The sequence below is a fragment of the Myotis davidii genome, unplaced genomic scaffold (assembly GCF_000327345.1).
Source record: "Myotis davidii unplaced genomic scaffold, ASM32734v1 scaffold1427, whole genome shotgun sequence".
NCBI classification, from domain to species: domain Eukaryota; kingdom Metazoa; phylum Chordata; class Mammalia; order Chiroptera; family Vespertilionidae; genus Myotis; species Myotis davidii.
Genome location: NW_006298040.1, coordinates 180790 through 198990, shown reverse-complemented (window position 1 = coordinate 198990; position 18201 = coordinate 180790). Strand labels below are relative to the sequence as shown.

Here is an 18201-nt window from a genome sequence, read left to right as displayed (position 1 = left end):
AAAATCGCATAACAGCCGAGCATACACCCAGCAGTGCTGCTGATGCCTGAACGGTATGTGGAATGAAGTGGGCGGGCATCGGGAGGCCACTATGGCACGGGGCAAGCACTATGGGCAGTCTATCTGAAGTGTACCTGGCGTATAAGACGACCCCCCACTTGGAGGCATATTTTTCAGGGCCAAAGAATCGTCTTATACGGCGGCAAATACGGTACTGACTTAAGACATCTATAAAAAAAGCACTGTGAGATTTCTAAAGGCTGAGAATTAGATGACATAAAGTTGTTTCTGTTACATTATTGATCAAAGCAAGGACAATACAAGATCAGGTTCAAGGAGAGGGGAAGATACACTCTACTCTTTGATGGGATGAAGGGCAAGGCCACATTGCAAAGGAAAATACATATTGGGACCAGAGAACTTTGTGGCCATAATTAGAAATTTGGCTCTGGTCACCATTTTATGTATCCTTTCTACATCGAAACACAGGCATCTCCTCTCAAGACATCAAAAGTCTCATCCAGTTATAGCACCAAGTTCAGTATCATGTGGTCTGCACCTGGTCCAGGTATGGATGAGGCTCCTCCATGTAATTTCTCCCAGTCTCCAGGCTTATAAATGTAAAACAGAAGTTACTGCTCCCTACTGATGAAGCGTGCACTGATGAGACCAGGGGAATAGCCATTTCAGTAGATGCTTCTTCCAAAGAAGGAAGGAATGAAAGGAGATAGCCATCATAGTCCAAAGTACCTCTGAAATCCAGCCTGGCACATGCAGCCAGTTCCTTTAATCCAGGGGCAAGACTTCTTATCTTTCTGACTAGAGGACTGATGCACGAAATTCGTGCAAGAGTAGGCCTTCCTTCCCCCGGCTACTGGCACCAGCTTCCTTCTGGCACCGGGACCTGGACTTCCCTTGCAGCCCCAGTTTTGTCCAGAAGGTCATTCGGAAGGATGTCTGGAAGGACATCTGGTCTAATTACCATGTTTCTTTTTTATTAGTATAGATAAGAAGTAGCTCATGCTTGTGGCTGATAGTTTTGTTAGGCTTCTTCCTAAGCCACAAAAATGTGTGGTTCCCAAGTCCTTTCCTCATTTTAAACTGGCCTGTCCCTTAGTGCGAGCTGGTAGTGTTTTTACTTAGAATTTACTTGGCTTCCTTAAAATCTGCTTGGAGTACATTCTGTGTCCCCCAAACCCAAAGTTTGAAACAATCTTTGAACCACACATGAAACTGCTATGGGCAGTGCTCTTAAGATTCTTAGATGCTGGTTGGTCTAATTGAAAAGTTTAGCGAGGCACTACCTTAAATCTTTATAGAGTTCTTAACAAAGAGCCCTACATTACACCCATGATTTATTGCTACCTCAAGTCTATTTTTTACTTTGTAAATCTTTTTCCACGAGAAACTGGAAATGACAGACCATCATATTTCCTAATCTACCACATCAGAGATTTCCTCTTAATTCTACTCTCAAATTTAAAAGTTCCTTCTTTGATTTATCTCTTATTCTTCCAGTCTCTTATAAGACACCAATTGACACTTTCATAATTGTTTTTAAAATATATTTTTATTGACCACCGGGAGGAAGGGAGAAGGAGAGAGACAGAAACATCAATGATGAAAGAAAATCATTGATTGGCTGTCTCCTGCACACCCCATATTGGGGATTGAGCCTACAACCCAGGCTTGTCCCCCGTCTGGGAACTGAACTATGACCTCCTGGTTCATAGGTCGACATTCAACCACTGAGCCACACCAGCCAGGCACCAGCTGACCCTTTCAGCCTTCTGCAAGGAAATCCCTCTAGCCCAGGGGTGGGCAAACTTTTTGACTTGAGGGCCACAGAGGACCGGAGGGCTGGAACAAAAGCATGGATGGAGTGTTTGTGTGAACTAATATAAATTCAAAGTAAACATCATTACATAAAAGGGTACGGTCTTTTTTTTTTTTTAGTTTTATTCATTTCAAACGGGTCGGATCTGGCCCGCGGGCCGTAGTTTGCCCACGGCTGCTCTAGCCAGACACACCAGTTCAGGTTATTGCATATGATAGAATATCTATATATATAAGAGGCTAAGTGACTGACCGAATGTCCGTCTGACCATCCAACCGACCAACCAGCCGGTACATATGACACACACTGGCAATTTAAAAGTAAACATTGATTCAAGCATGTGCGATACATATAAAGCTCTCGCTGACGCCAATCGCACACATGTGTTTTGATCTGTCATTATTGATCATGAATTTGCTTTTTTTTAATGCTATAAAACTTTATTGAGAGAACTTTAACAGTGAAGTATTCAACATAAGATTAATCTGTGTGTCTTCAGATCATCTTCCTTTAAATGGCTGGTTTTCCTTCCCCTATGGTAACTTTGCTTGTTTTTGTTGACATTTCTATTATAGAGAAAGGGCGAATAACAATATTAAAATATTTCTTCTAATTAATTTCCTTTCAATGTGCATGGATCCATGCACCGGGTCACTAGTATACACATGAAATACTGTGGCTCTTTCTCCAGTCTTCTACAGCCCTTCCCTCACTGTTCTTTTCAGCCTCCACTAACCGTCTCTCGGTGTCCTCCAGCCTCCGTCCTCACCAGGCCCCAACGCCAACACCACATGTTAAAGCAGCACTACACTCTCAGTAGCAATTTCTGTTTCACTTAGCCTTTGCTAAACCACCACCAAAACTGAGTAGCTGACGCTATAACACATTACAGCTTCTCATGTCTCTGTGGGCGGGTTAGGTGTTTCTTCTGCTGGCTGTGCCTCGGCTCACTCATGTGGCTGCGTTCAGCTGGAGCATCAGAAGGGCTGTCAGCTGGTGTTGGCTGTCACCTGGGGGGAGGGGTCAGTTATCCTCCAAGTGACTTTTTTCCTTGTGTGGTGGTCTCAGGGCAGAGCTTCACTGGAGCCAAAATAGGGCTCCAGACTTACAAAGGCCTGGCCTCAGAAGTGATGTATAATCAATCCCTTTAGCCCAGGGGTGGGCAAACTTTTTGACTCGAGGGCCACAGTGGGTTCTTAAACTGGACTAGAGGGCTGCAACAAAAGCATGGATGGACTGTTTGTGTGAATTAATATAAATTCAAAGTAAACATCATTACATAAAAGGGTATGGTCTTTTTTTTTTTTTTTTTTTTTTTTTAGTTTTATTCATTTCAAACGGGCCGGATCCGGCCTGCGGGCCGTAGTTTGCCAATGGCTGATTTAGCCGTATTATGCACATTATTTGTCAAAGCAAGTCTCATGGCCAGCCCAGGCTCATGGGGCGGAGAAATTGACCACATTCTGGTAGGAGCAGCAGCAAAGTGACATGGCAAAGGATGCGATGACCGGGACAGGAGGAATTGTGGACATATTTTGCAATCAGTCACAACCTGGCCCTATGCATTTGTTTTCATCCATTGTTTAATTTAAAAATCGAAACATTGGGTAATTATAAACTGTTTATTTCATTAATTGAACTAATTATGTCATTACATTAAAATATTCAATATACCTTAGATCCTACTCAAGTCTGACAAAATTAGTGATTGAGTTCAGTAACTGTATATAATTCTGATCCCAAAACAATCATTTAACTTAGGCCATCTGATTGTGACTGTTATTCAATAAATAATAATTACATTGTCACCTATGTTCTTATTGTGTTTTTTTATTTCCTTTGTAGCAACATCGTTTTGTTGTATCAAAAATTTTAATCTCTATATTTCTATTTTTAAACCCTTTCCAGTTTTTTTTAATTGAGATGAATTCATCTGCATTAAAAATGACAGATTACTTTATTAGGTACCATTAGGAACAATATGATTGTACATGTATGATTTTTCAAAATTTAGATTTTCAGGTAATTAAAATCTTTAAGATTTTCTTTAAGCATTATTGTCATTAAAGCACTGGAAGTGTATAATAATAATCTGCAAAAACAAATAAGTTAATCATAACCTATTGCAAACTGAATGTACCAATCAAAAATAAATATACCAATACATGATCCCCTAATACCAATACATGATGCCCCTAATTTCAGACTTAACAACTCTCTACTTACTTAAACAGTCCTTTTTTTGTATTTCTATATTTAAGATGACATTGAAGTCAGTATTTTGTTTTTTATTATTATTTATGGTTCTGATAAAAATATAAGAAAATATCATCTTTATGTCCATGTCTATATATGAAATTTTATATCCCTCATATATAAATTCTTATAGAAAAATTTGTTAAATATATTGAAATATGTTAATTTCAATTACTATTAGCATTTTTGAAAACACCATATGTTAAAAAGGCATGTATTTTTTAAAAATATATATATTTTTTTAAATATATTTTTATTGATTTTTTAAAAATATATTTTATTGATTTTTTTTACAGAGAGGAAGGGAGAGAGATAGAGAGTTAGAAACATCGATGAGAGAGAAACATCAATCAGCTGCCTCCTGCACATCTCCTACTGGGGATGTGCCCGCAACCCAGGTACATGCCCTTGACCGGAATCGAACCTGGGACCCTTCAGTCGACGCTCTATCCACTGAGCCAAACCGGTCTCGGCTTTTAAAAATATATTTGATAATAATATTTAAAAGCTAGTTACCATAGGATTCTCTTTTAGTTTTATGTTATATATTAGAGGTCCAGTGCATCGATTCATGCACCGGTGGGGTCTCTGGGCCTGATCTGCAGCTTTCTGACATCCCCCGAATGGTTCCAGACTGTGAGAGGGCACAGGCCAGGCTGAGGGACCCCAATGGTGCATGATCTGGGCTGGGGAGGGACCGTGGGAGGACTCCAGGGCTTGTTCAGTCCATCTTGCCCAGTTCTGATCAGCTGGACCCCAGCAGCAAGCTAACCTACTGGTCAGTGCGTTTGCCCCCTGGTGGTCAGTGCATGTCATAGCAACTGGTTGAATGGTTGAAAAACAGTTGGACACAACATATTAGGCTTTTATTATATAGGATTATATATAGTAAATTTTTTATATGTGGTAAAATAAAAATACCATAACATATTTCTAGGCAGTAAACTTTTCATGATTGATTGCAAGGCTCCAAACAACCTTTTTACTGTAGCTCTGAGCTTCCAGGTGCATGAGTAAGTCACCCAGGGCAAACCACAGCTGTGGGAAATCAGCAAGTCACTGTCAGTTATGACTCAGAGGAAGAAAAACTGTTGACTATAATTAGGTGTGACAGTTTCTTAATGGTCAAACTTAATCACCCTTTTTAAGTTGGGTTTCATCTCTGCATGTGTCATGATCTTGTCCTGAAATGTCAAAATACTGAGGAAATATATAAACACAGCAAAGAAATATAGAAGTTGAATCTCAGAGCCAGCTCCCTTTATCTGACATCCATTTCTAGAGAGGGATATTGCCTTGGAATTTGGGGAATCTTTCTTTTTAAAAAAAATCTTTATTGTTGAAAGTATTACATATGCACCCCTTACCCCCCATTAACCTCTCCCAACCCAGCCCCTGCCCCCTACCCCAGGCCTTCACCACCCTACTGTCTGTGTCCATGGGTTATGCATATATGCATAGAAGTTCAATGGTTGATCTCTTCCCACACACCCTCCCTCCCCTGCCTTCCCTCTAACGATGAGTGGATTAAACAGCTAGGGATTATTTCTTATAACAATGTTAACCCAGGACCATGTGCATGCACTAGCCTTCCTACAGAGACATCTCTCAAGGCCCAGCCTCTAAGTCCTGAGGTCTGTAGGACAACCTGCTTTGGAAGCAGAACCAGAGATGAAAGCCTCAAGGGTGAAACACCTAGAGATCTTCCACAGCTAGAGCCACTCCTCCCCCCACACTGCACACAGACTGGCTTTTAGGAAGGAATCAAGATTCAAGTTATAGGAGAGGGAGGGTGAGCTGCATCTGTCCAGTATTCTCACCTGCAGCAACATCTGTCCTTAAATCAGAGCCTATTACCAGTTCCTATGTGAGAATACCTGTTGGGAAGCATGAGACTTGGTTGGAAAGTTTGTAAAGAGGGAATTCTGATAAAAGGGAAGAGTGTGGAAGGCCACCTGCCCTGTTTATTGGAATTCGACTTAGGGGAAACTTTGGGGAGTGTCGAAGGCAGTGACTCTAATTACTCCTTGACCTTCCCAAACAAGTCTGTGCACGAGCAGACCCCTGGGTGTTTACTGGAATCCTTATGTTTAATCCCCGGGTGCCCTTGCCTAGAGGACAATGTGAACACAGGAGTCCTCCCAAGGTTACTCACCCTACTGATTATATCTAAAAATAAAAACTGCAATAAAAGCCTAAGGAGGCAGGCAATCAAGGCTGCCTGGTCTTTGGCCAGGCCGTCCCTTAGTCTCTCTTTCACAGCAAACGTTGTGTCAGAGTAATCCGTTTATCCATCCTTCAGGGCTGCTAGTCAGCCCTGGCAAATACCCACCTCAAATTCTAGCTTCTCAAATGTCACCTCTCCTCCGCGCTGAAGCTGTCACCTCAACCAGACATTTCATATGCATTTTGCAATGGGCTTGAATTCTCATAATCTTCCCTCTCGAGCCTATTACTTTTATTTTTCTTTTCTTGGTTAGTGGCATCACTATTCAGTTGACCGAAATAGAAATATAGAAAGCGCCTGTAGCTCCTGTCCCTCTGCTTCCTTTGAGTCTGCTTCTGATAGGTTCCCTTGCAGCCGTCTGACGTATTGGTGCTGCCCTAGAACAGAATCCGTCACCTTTAACATGGGTGCTGGTAGTATGTTCCCAAATATTCTCCCACCCCTTCTCCCTTCAACTAAACCTCTACACTACCAGCAGAATATGTACCTGTGTGTCTCAGGCATGAAATGACCATGTCTTTGTCCAAAACCACTGATGATTTCCCCATTGACTCTAAGATAGAGACCTAACTCCTTGGCCTGTTAGTCAAAGGTTTTACTAACCTGGTTCTTGGCTCTTTTCTAGGCTCACTATGAGTTTTTCTCATGATATAACTTCATGTCATACTATGTTATCTAATTAGGTGTTTTTTTTCCCTTCTAGATGAGCAAGAGATAGTACAAAAACGAACTTTCACAAAATGGATCAACTCTCATCTGGCCAAGGTAAAAGAAACTACCAGAGTTCTGTGTTTACCTAGTTTGAGCCAATAAATAATTAAAGGTACAGTATAAAGTCCTGCTGCTTTTGCTGTGGTCACAATTACTAATCAGTGATATTGTCAACCCCATCAGTTTAACTGTTGCCTACGTATAGCACTTGCTCACATTGCTCTGGGAGAAATGAAAGGATGCCTAGAGCCAAGAGCAGGTATCCATGTCAATTCAAGGAATCTTGAAATATTCATCCAGTTATTTCTCCTGTCCTAGGATGAGTGACCTATGAAAAGAATTGGTGCTGGATTTTCTTTTCTGTGTTTGTTTCGATTTGGAACAGAAGGCAGCAAGGAGCGGTGTGCCCCGAGCAAAGAATTCTATCTGAGGAGGTCATGCTAGTGTCTCTTGTGCTTTGATAGGAAGTAACTGTGGTGGGAGGACACTAAGAGGACTAAGCATTCCCAGATTATTGACACTGACGTTAGGTTGTATCAGTGACTGTATTTGTACAGTGTAATGACTGAACATAAATACTGATATAAAACTAACTCCAATACAGCTATATGATAATAAAACTAGAGGCCCGATGCACGAAATTAGTGCAAGGGGCTCGGCCCTCGCAGCTGCAGCTTGCTTTAGCCCTCACAGCCCCAGCTTCATCCAGAAGGTCGTTTGGCCGTCTGGTCTGATTAGCATATTATGCTTTTATTATTATAGATTAAACTCTTATCTTGCTGATGAAAAATATGCAAACAAAAAAAAATCACTGCATTTGTAAAAATAAATACAGACAATGGGACAATTGTCTGACTTGAGTGAGAGGATCCTTTGGCTGAGAGCTGTGCCTACAGTATTCAAGACAGAGCTCTATGAGCAGTTTTTGATAAGAGATTTCCCCAAAGTCTCTTTTATGGTTCAGAAGCAAACAAAACACGGCAATGTATTTCAGCCCAACTGTACAAATTAACTGCTTACTGTGGTGTCTCTAAGAGTCTTTGGTGACAGAAAAAATGTTAGTGAGACACTTTCCCAGGCCTTGAAAAGCTCGCAGTCCAGCCAAGATTGAAGACAAGAACAATGTGTCTAAATACAGGATGAACTGGATGATCTCCCCTACAATCCCTTCCCAAAAGCCACGTGGTGAGAGGGAATTCTCTGGTCCAGGGGTGCACCCAGCTTCTACCCTAGGAACGCAGCAAATGCCTCTCATTTTTTTAGGTCCTGGCCGGTGCTGGCAGCGATCACTTACACCACACAATGAACATCCATTGGGAAGGTTATTTCTTTCTTAGATGAAAATAGAGTTATTGTTTTTTCATATTGTTGGAAGATTACATGCTAATTGTAAATAACATTAACAGTATACCTCTTACAAGTATAAAGAAAGTAAAAATGACCTCAAATCTTTCAATCCTGATAGAACCATCCCTAACATATTAATCGCCACTTTTCTACACAGGGACACATGATTTCACAAAAGTGGTTTTATAGGATCGTGATCTGTTGGCCTCTGTTTCATGCAGCACATCTTTCCATGTCAATAGTCACAGAGCTACATAGTCATATTAATGGATGAATAATTTTATTATAAATATATAAGTTATAAATCATAAAGTACTCAGTATCTATCGATGGTCATTTACATGGTTTCTAGTTGGTATTATACAGAACCCTACATTGAAAGTCCTTGAGCCTATATCTTTGAACACTTGTGTGATTTTTTTCTTAGGATAAATTTCTAGAAGTGGGTGGCTAGTCAATAGGCATATGCATTTATAATTTTAATATATACCAAGAGCTTATCTGAATGCCCATTTCCTTACACTAGTAAGGGACTTTAAAGCTACAGTGTTTTCTAATCTGATTGGCTAATATAATTTATAATTAATTTTTAATTTGGTTTAAGTAAGGTTGAATACCTTTGTGAAAGTTTTCCAAGTAAAATTCTTAGGACACATTCATCTATTATGCACCAAATCCTTAAAAAGAAGGGGAAGTTTGAATAGATGCCATGCCATACAGTATGTGAAGGGTCTTTGTGGAGCAATGATCTTCCAAGAGTTTATTTTCCAGTCTGTTTTGTAATTGCTGTTTTATCATTGCTTCAAGTTGCTTTACACAGTGATGTGGTAACTGGCTATTGCAATAGGCTTTACCGATGTGTGTTGTTTTTTCTGGTTTCTTCCAGCCCTGCTCTGTGACCATTTCCCACCTAAATATCAGCCCTCCCTTTACTGTGGAGTTCAAACCTCTTTCATTTGTGAAGTCATTGCTGACTACATGCGAGACAGAGCGCCTGTCCCCTAGCAAATGCTCGGAGTTTCCCTGCACCCCCTCCCAGGGCCATCCCCCTCCTTTCCCTGGGTTTCCTGCCTCTGGTGTGGGAGGATATGAAATCTCTGCCCTAGTCCAGAACCTACAGGGTAGGCGAGGTTCAGCATGCCTTAGATTATCTGGTACTGTTCCCTATCTCAGGCTCCCGGTAACATTGTGAATCACTAAGGCATGCGCTAATTCTTGGAATTTCTTTATAAGTCCCAATAGCTCTAAGCACAGTGCTGAGTACCGTACAGAGGCGTTTGATAAAACAACAGCAAAGAGTCTATATCTTCTCTTGATTTTTTTTATAATAGTAAATGCATTTCTGGGGAGAAAAGTAACGGTGCGTTTCTGGCTCTGTGCTAAGTACTTCACACAGGCTATTTTACAGCCTTCATCTCCATAAATTGGTGCTGCTGAGATTTTAATCCAGACATGAATCTAAAGTCTGCATGGTTTTTCCTACTTTGCACATTTCTGCATCTATATTATTATTTTGAAAGAATAAGAAAATTATGAAAATCTCCACAGCTGCTCCATTATAACCCTAATATGATTGAATGTTTTTGTTCTTTTTTTTTCCTCTCTCCTCTGCACTAGTGACTTTTTCTTTCCTGAATTACCTGGAAAATTGAAAATGGAAGCAGAACAAGGATACTTATACTTGCTATCCTGAACTTATTTATACTGATGCTGTGGTATCTTCTCAAACATAGCCAAACCCGCAAATTCACTGGAGAACACTTTCCTTTCCCCACTCACTTATATTGCAAAAACACTGCGAAGATCAAATTTGACCCCATTACCCTTCCTCGGCTGTTGACAATTTCAGGACAGCTACAGAGATGAGCTTTATGTCTTCATCTGTGCCAGCAGCTGATCACATGACCGCCTATTATCCCTTTCTCTCTTCCCCAGCTTTTGCCCACCTACATCCCTGAGTTTCTATTTCCAGCCCCATTCCTTTCTCATTCTCCCTCCCATCTCTGCCCCATGCCTGTCCATCTCGAACTCTCCCAGGCTCTCTCCGCCTCCATCACAAGACTACTCAACCTTCTGTCTCTATCTCCCTCTCTCCATCCCCATTTCTATCCTCATTTTCATCGCTAGTCCTACCTGTAACCTGTACCTCTGAAAGCACATGTGCCTTCCAGACTTCATAGTCTCATGGCGGTCACACTTCCATACGCACCCAAATTCAAGGGGAAGCACACACTGGCCTTCCCCCTGCGGTGTGCTCGCTTACTCCTGGGAATGATAATCTCTCTCCTGCAACAGAAACAACGTCAATTTCTTGTCTTTGATTCCGTGTCTGGACCAGGGCATCGTGTCACTTTTCCTGCTGTCCCTGTGAGGAGACTTGCTCCCAAAGCAATTCTGTGATGCCAGAGTGTGCTTGGTCCCATCACTCTAGCACTTTGCGGGCATGACAGCAAGCATATACATGTGCTCATGCACACACACACACACACACACACACACACAAACTCATGTTTAGTCGCTAGGCTCCACAGAAGCATATGAAAACAACTTCTCAAATTTTTGGCCCTCGGCTCCTGGTCACCTATCGGCAACACACAGTTATCTCCCCTGACAACAGGTTTTCACCCACAGAGCAGACCAGCCCTGTGTCAAGGTCTTTCCTTATCCTCCGGAGGTTCTTGAAGCCAATGTTTCCTCCTTCTGTTTGCTTGTTAAATAACCAAGGCCAGTGGTAGGTCCTACAACTAAGAGCCACCTGCCCCCAGGATGGAGCCGTGACTGCTGTCCCCTTTGAAAGGATCTGGTGTCCTGTAATTTGTGGGGTCAGATTGAGTCTGGTTTGGTGTGTAGCCTGTGTGCTTGTTTACTTTGTCCAGTAAATGCTTGACCAACACCAATCAGCTGGGGCTGCTGTCACAAACGTCAGAGGCTGGGGCACATAAACAGCAAGCATTCATTTCTCACAGTTTGGGAGGCTGCAAGTCCAGAGTCAAGGAGCCAACGGATTTGCTTCCTGGTTCCTGATGAGAGTCCTCTTCCTGGCTGTGTCCTCATGTGGTGAAGAGAAAGGGCAAAAGAGAGAAAACCTGATTGATTTTCTGGCTTTTGTTCAAGGGTTACTAAATTTTTTCAGTGAGAATTTCTTTTTAACATCAAAATATTTAAACAAGCCCACATAATGGTAGTTTTACTTTTATTTATCCAGGCAATAGATTATAGTTACTGCTCATAAAAATGCCATAGTAGCCCAGGGCTCTGGTTGAACTGGTTGGGAATTTTTGATCTAGAGCAGCGATTTTTTTATTTTATAATTTTGTTTTATTGCTTAAGGTATTACAAAGGGTAGTGCATATGTCTCCTTTTCTTCCCCCTTGACCTTCCCCCAGCCTCCCCTACCCCCCAGTGTCTTGTGTCCATTGGTTATGCTTATATGCATGCATACAAGTCCTTTGGTTGATCTCTTACCACCACCACCACCGCCCTCCTCCCCCATCCTCCCCGGCCTTCCCGCTGTAGTTTGACAGTCTGTTTGATGCTGCTGTGCTTCTCACTCACTCATATATGGGTAATCTCTGCCCATTTTTATAAGGACACTAATCCCATCATGGGGCATCACTTCGCAACCTCTTCTACACCTAGTTACTTTCCAAAGGCCCCACTTCCAAACACTCCCACAGTGGGGGTGGGGGGTGGAGGCTTCCACATTTGGATTCCAGGGGCGCACATTCAGTACATCACAGTCTGGTCTGAAGCTCATGAGAATTTCTCCCAAACCTATAAGGCAGAGACAAGTACTCGGGCCTGGGATGAGACAGTAATGAATTTCTCTCCTCTTTCATAGCACATGCTTCCTTGTGTGATGATGAACGCCTGTTGTACCTAGTTCTGTGCTTTGGAATTATTTCAGGTAGTCTCATAACCATACCATTTAAAAGAGTTAAAATGCACTTTATTCTTTGATTGTGGTATTTTTCTCCTACAATTTTCTGTTGGCATCTACCAATAAAGGTCAGAAAATGACCCATCTCAAAAATACTTTTATGCTGGCATTCAAGATATTAGTCCTAAATCACCTATTACTCAGGCTATGTAACACAAGTTATTTTATCTCTAAGAATAAGAAAAGAGAAAAGTGCTAAATTGTCAGGAAAGAAAACGCATGAGAGTTTCAACTCTTTTCCAGAATGCAGGTTGTAAATCTTTTGTAGAGTCTCTGTTGTCTGAGAGCTTTAGCATAACAGTCCTGGGAATTTTTGTGGATTTAATCTAGAATGATAAACCATTTCATCCTAAATTGTGTGATCATGTCTTGCTGTTACAATACTTTCTTTAAAAAGTTTAAGCAAACTAAAATACTTTTTTTGTTAATCCTCACCCGAGGATATTTTCCCATAGATTTTTAGAGAGAGCAGAAGGGAGGGGTCAAGACAGAGAGAAAGAAACATAAATGTGAGAGAGACACATCAATTGGTTGTTGCCTCCCGCACATACCCTGACCTAACATAAATGTGAGAGAGACACATCAATTGGTTGGTTGCCATCGAGCCTGCAACTGAGGTATGTGCCCTTGACTGGAATTGAGCCCGGAAACTGCAGTCCACAAGTGCTCCATCCACTGAGCCAAACTGTCTAAAGCTAAAATAGTTTTTAAAATTTTCTTTAAATTTTTTTAAAATTAAATTTATTTGGGTGACAATGATTAATAATATTATATGGGTTACAAGTGTACATTTCTATGATACATCATCTGTACTAGTATATTGCTATGGGTGGTGGACACACAATGCAAATATACTTTATTTTAAAGGGCAATTTAAAAGACTGATTTAGAAAGTTTTTACCTTTTTTCTCAAAATCTTCTTTGGAAATTGACCACTTGATGAAATTGGGAGCGTGTTATGGGAAATTTTTATTTTTGTTCTTCTCTGCTTTCTCAGTTGCTAACTAATAAACTATTTCTAATTAAAATGATTAACTCTTTTACTAATGATGACATTTTATTCTATTGCAGCAACTCTCTATAAATATTATGACAGCAGTATGAAGATAGGGTGGAAATAAGAGAGCAATCTATTTGCAAAAATATGCTTTGCTGAAAACAAAAATCTTATAAACATAGGAAGAAAAACAAGAACTTTCTGTGTTTTGTGCCATTTTTAGCACACATGTAGATTATTCAACCTGTGGATACAATCATCCGTTCATTTTTGGGGGGTTTGCTTTGTTTTCAAATAGAAATTTTGAATTTCAAATTTGTCATAGTGCACAAAACATTGCAAATCACAAATTGTTCATATAATGTAATAATAGCAAAAATTAAAGGGTTGTATTTATTTTACATACCTTAAACTCCTTTCAGGAAAGGGCTTCATATTTAGACAAGAACCCTATAATTTTCTTCCTTTTCAAGAGGAAAACTGAGCCCTGGCCACTGTGGCTCAGTGTTGGCTATGCACCGAAGGGTTGCAGGTTCAATCCTCAGTCCTTTGGGGGCACCTGCAGGAGACAGCCGACCAATGTGTCTCACTCACATCAATGATTCTCTCTCTCTCTTTCTCTGCCTCTCACTTCCTTCCACTCTCTTTAAACACAGTGGGAAAAATATCCTCCAGTGAGGATTAACGAGAGAGAGAGAAAGAGAGAGAGAGAGAGAGGAGAGAGGAGAGAGGAAAAAGAAACCTGAATCTTTCTGTTCTGTTTGCTCTGTCAATAAAAGAAGGTGTAGTGTTGTTGTTTTTTAATGAGCCCAATATTGATCTTGAGTAATGGTTTTTCCAAGGGAGGTCCTCATTCAGCTCCAGCTTGTCATCAGTCATTGATAAAAATGTTTCTGAATCTCAGGGCTGCCATTTATTAACTCTTACCATGTTCCATTTACTGCACTTTATCAATTTTATCTTTTCTTTTACTTAACCCTCATGGCAATAATCAAATATACGTATTGTTTCCACCATTTTATAAATTATGAAGTTGAAGTTTAGAGTTAATTAATAATCTTAAGGTCACATAACAAGTGTGTGAAAAACCCAATGCCAGGACTCCTCAGCGTGGGCACTGACCACTGTGTTACACTCCCAGGAGTCTTGTTTATTTAGCTCTTCATGCAGCAGATACTTTTCAAGCACCTATTTTGTGCAAGGCATCCTGGATACAGTGGTAAACAAAGGCAGGGCAGCCCATGCCACGGTGGAACTGACAGTCTGCAGAAGAGACAATCACAGTGAAGTGTGGGTGGAAAAGTCCGTGAGAGGGGAAGCGTAGGGTGTCAGGGAGCACAGGGCAGACACAGCCAACCACCCAGGTCATCTGAAGGAGGGCATCGAACAGGCCTTCACAGGAAGAAACATTTAAGCTGGAGCCTGAGAAATGGCCCGGGATTGGGTACCAATGTTTTCAAAAGTTGAGATGTGAGAACAAGTGCGGTGCAGTAAGGAAATGGAGGATATTCCGGAATACTGAAACCGTGCGCTCCAGGAGTGGAGTAGCAACAGAGAAAAAGACCCAGATCAGGCACTGAGAGAGAGAGGCTGGAATGGGGGGAAAGAACGTTGTGTTGGAGACACAAGGCTCCCAAGGAGGCAGAGTGGGAGACGACAAATCAAGAGCACAGGGGGGCCCCAGCTGGTGGTTCTCAGTGGATAGAGCATCGGCCTGTGGACTGAAGGGGCCCATGTTTGATTTCGGTCAAGGGCATAGGTCCAGATTGCGGGTTCAATCCCAATAGGGAGTGTGCAGGAGGCAGCTGATCAGTGATTCTCTCTAATCAGTGATGTTTCTATCTCTCCCTCTCCTTTCCTCTCAAATCAAAAGAAAAGAAACTTCTTGTTTAAATAATTTCACGTCCTCAGAGAGAACTTCCCGGCCTCCACACGTCAACTCTCCACTCTGGTCCATGCCAGTGCCTGCTCCCTTGCGCTGTTTCATGTTATTTGGATATTTGTCACCCTCTGTACCCAACATCTATAATAATAAAATCATAATATGTTAATTAGACCAGACAGCTGAACGATCTTCCGGACGTCATTCTGGACATCCTTCTGGATGAAGCCATAGCAGCGGGGCCTGAGGCAGAGGCTGTGAGGGGCAATGAGGCAGGCAGGCAGGGCGGTTAGGGGTGGTCAGGCAGGCAGACTGGTAAGTGGCTAGGAGCCAGCAATCCCGGATTACAAGAGGGATGTCCAGGGATTGGACCTAAACTGGTAGTCCGACATCCCCCGAGGGGTCTTGAATTGTGAGAGGGTGCAGGCCGAGCTGAGGCACCCTCCTCCCCCATGCACAAATTTTTTGCACCAGGCCTCTAGTGTATGTGTGTGTATGTGTGTGTGTATATGCATATATATATATACACATATATATGTGTATATATGTGTATACACACACACACACACACATATATATTTTAAAAATATGTTGTGTCGATTTTTTTCCTATACTTCTAAAGATCTTAATGTTGGGGGGAGGGGTCAATTGGGCAAAAAGAAGGCATATGTAAAACTTTAGATAATAATAAAAAAAAATCTTAATATTCTTGGGATTTGATGTGAAGCCTGAGTTGTCAACATCAACTGTTCTTTTTTGAGAGGATTCCCACCAATGGTTACATGCTTTTTAGACCTAACAGAATAGTTTGCATTTTTTAATAAAACATTTATGTTGAAATATTTTTAAAATTGACAGTTCAAAGATGTTAGTTCTTTCATATGTTTAAAGTGCTTTATCTTAGGAAATTCCCAATTTTTATGCAAGGTCTGTAGACTATTGTAATTATATAGTGCCATCTTGGCCCCCAAAGAGAGCAATTAAAGATGTGTTTTCATAAAAACTTTCATGAGTTAGATTTTTAATTAGAAAAAGATAGTATAAGTAACCTTGACATTAACACTGGTTATTCTCTTATCAAGTGCTTGTAGTTCTTGCATTTTCTCTCATTTTAACAAATGAAATAGAAGGTTATATTTGTATTTAAACACCCTTGATTCATTTTTTATGATAGTTGGCTGGGAAATACATATATAGTTTGGCAAAATGTCCTCTGGGGGAAAAATAGGTCTCAAATAGCCCTTGTTTAGTGTGTCTATAAATGGAGCTTCTCTTTCAATATGCAATAAACAGCCTTTTCTCCATCCGCCTGCCTTACATCTCTGCGGCTATTAAGGACAGGCACTGAGCACTTGAAACACTGTAATTTTCGGATGACCTCAGGCATGATATGAGCATTTTTCACTTTTTAGAACTAAAAAAATAAAAGCACCATAAAAGATTGGTTAGGCTCTGTGTTAGTTTGCTCAGGCTGCCATAACCAAGTACCACATACTAGGTGGCTTAGAATGAGATGTTGATTATCTCCAGTTCTTGAGGCTAGATAGCCACGCTCCCTGAGGCTCTGGGTAGAAGCCTTCCTTGCCTCTTCCAGCTGCTGGGGGCGGCCTTGGTTTGCTGCGTTGGCTCAGTCCTGCCTCTGTGCCTCTCTGTGTTTGTGTCCAAATTTCCCCTTTGTATAAGGACACTAGGAATCGTGGATTAAGACCCGTCCTGACAGCCTCATTTTAACTTGATTATGTCTCTGAAGATTCTGTTTCCCAATAAGACCACATTCCGAGGTACTGGGGTTAAAACTTTCACATAGCTTGGGGGAGGGGCGGGGCGCAATTCCACTGATACTAGGTTCTATTAAGAATACATTTTTTTTTTGACCAAGTAACATTCATACACTTCTTTAAAAGGAATACCTCTGACTTTCTATGTTTTTTTCAGGAACCTAGGCTAATATGACTTTGATTGTCATCTTCATATTCATAAAATATCACTTTGGGGGCTGCTTTCTTCTTCAGTTGTCTTTCCACCAACAGTGTCTACAGCTAACATGAAACACTTTCAGGACTGCATTTTCTCCCATCTGTTTCCTGTATACACTTTGGTGGGATCATTAATGAACTAAGATGAGGAGGAAAAGAAGCAAAGAGCAAAAGGGAAATGTAATAATTCACTCCAGAAGCTATTCTTTAGTTGTTTCTCTAAGGCTACAGTAGCTTGATAATCCTAAACCTACTGATAAACCCATTCTTTCCAAATATGTAACTAAAAGGTTATGAAGGAAAATTATCATTTCAAAACAAATAGCAATCATTAACTTATTAATAAAATATTAATTTATTGATAACATAAGTATAGTTCTAACAAAGCTTATGCAGATTAATAAACATTTTGATAAAATTTATCAAAGTTCCTTCTTTTAAAAATATCTTATTTATTTGTACATTCATTCAATAACTATTTTAAGGTACTGTTTTTATGTTCAGCAATATTCTAGGTACTGAGAATGTAGCAGTGATCAAAATAGAAAAAGTACGGTAACCCCTTCATTATGACACTTATATCCTAACTAGAGGCCCAGTGCATAAAATTCATGCACTAGTATGGTCCCTAGTGGCTCCTGGCTGCCAGCTGGATACTCCCTTCCCCCAGCTGGCCCTGTCCCCTGGTCAACTCCTTTCCCCCAGCCGGCCCCTCCCCCTGGCCGAACTCCCGGTTGAGGGGACAATTTGCATACTACACTTTTATTATATAGGATGGAGGGAAATGGATGGAAGGCAAATAAGTGGCTCTCTTGAGGATAGACTGAGAAGGATCTAGGACAGAAGGAGCGAGGTGAATTAGAAGGTTGTTGAAATCATCCAGTCAGGAGACCAGTGTCTGGAACCAAGACAGAGCGGTGGAGGTGGTGAGCAGTGGTTGGATACTGGATGAATTTTGAAAATAAAGTCAGCAGATTTGTTGATGGATCTGATTTGAGGTATGAAAAAAATAGGTTAAGAAAAACCAC

At 41.0% G+C, this 18201-nt stretch overlaps 1 protein-coding gene across 1 annotated transcript in view; it reads left to right on the top strand.

Annotated features, from left to right (window-relative positions):
- Window positions 1–18201, top strand: part of LOC102762121 (nesprin-1-like) — a 254153-nt gene that overhangs the window by 57096 nt on the left and 178856 nt on the right. The window contains exon 3 of the mRNA XM_015570483.1: window positions 7024–7085. Coding sequence (XP_015425969.1) covers window positions 7024–7085 — 62 coding nt within the window. The remainder of the gene's footprint in view (window positions 1–7023; window positions 7086–18201) is intronic.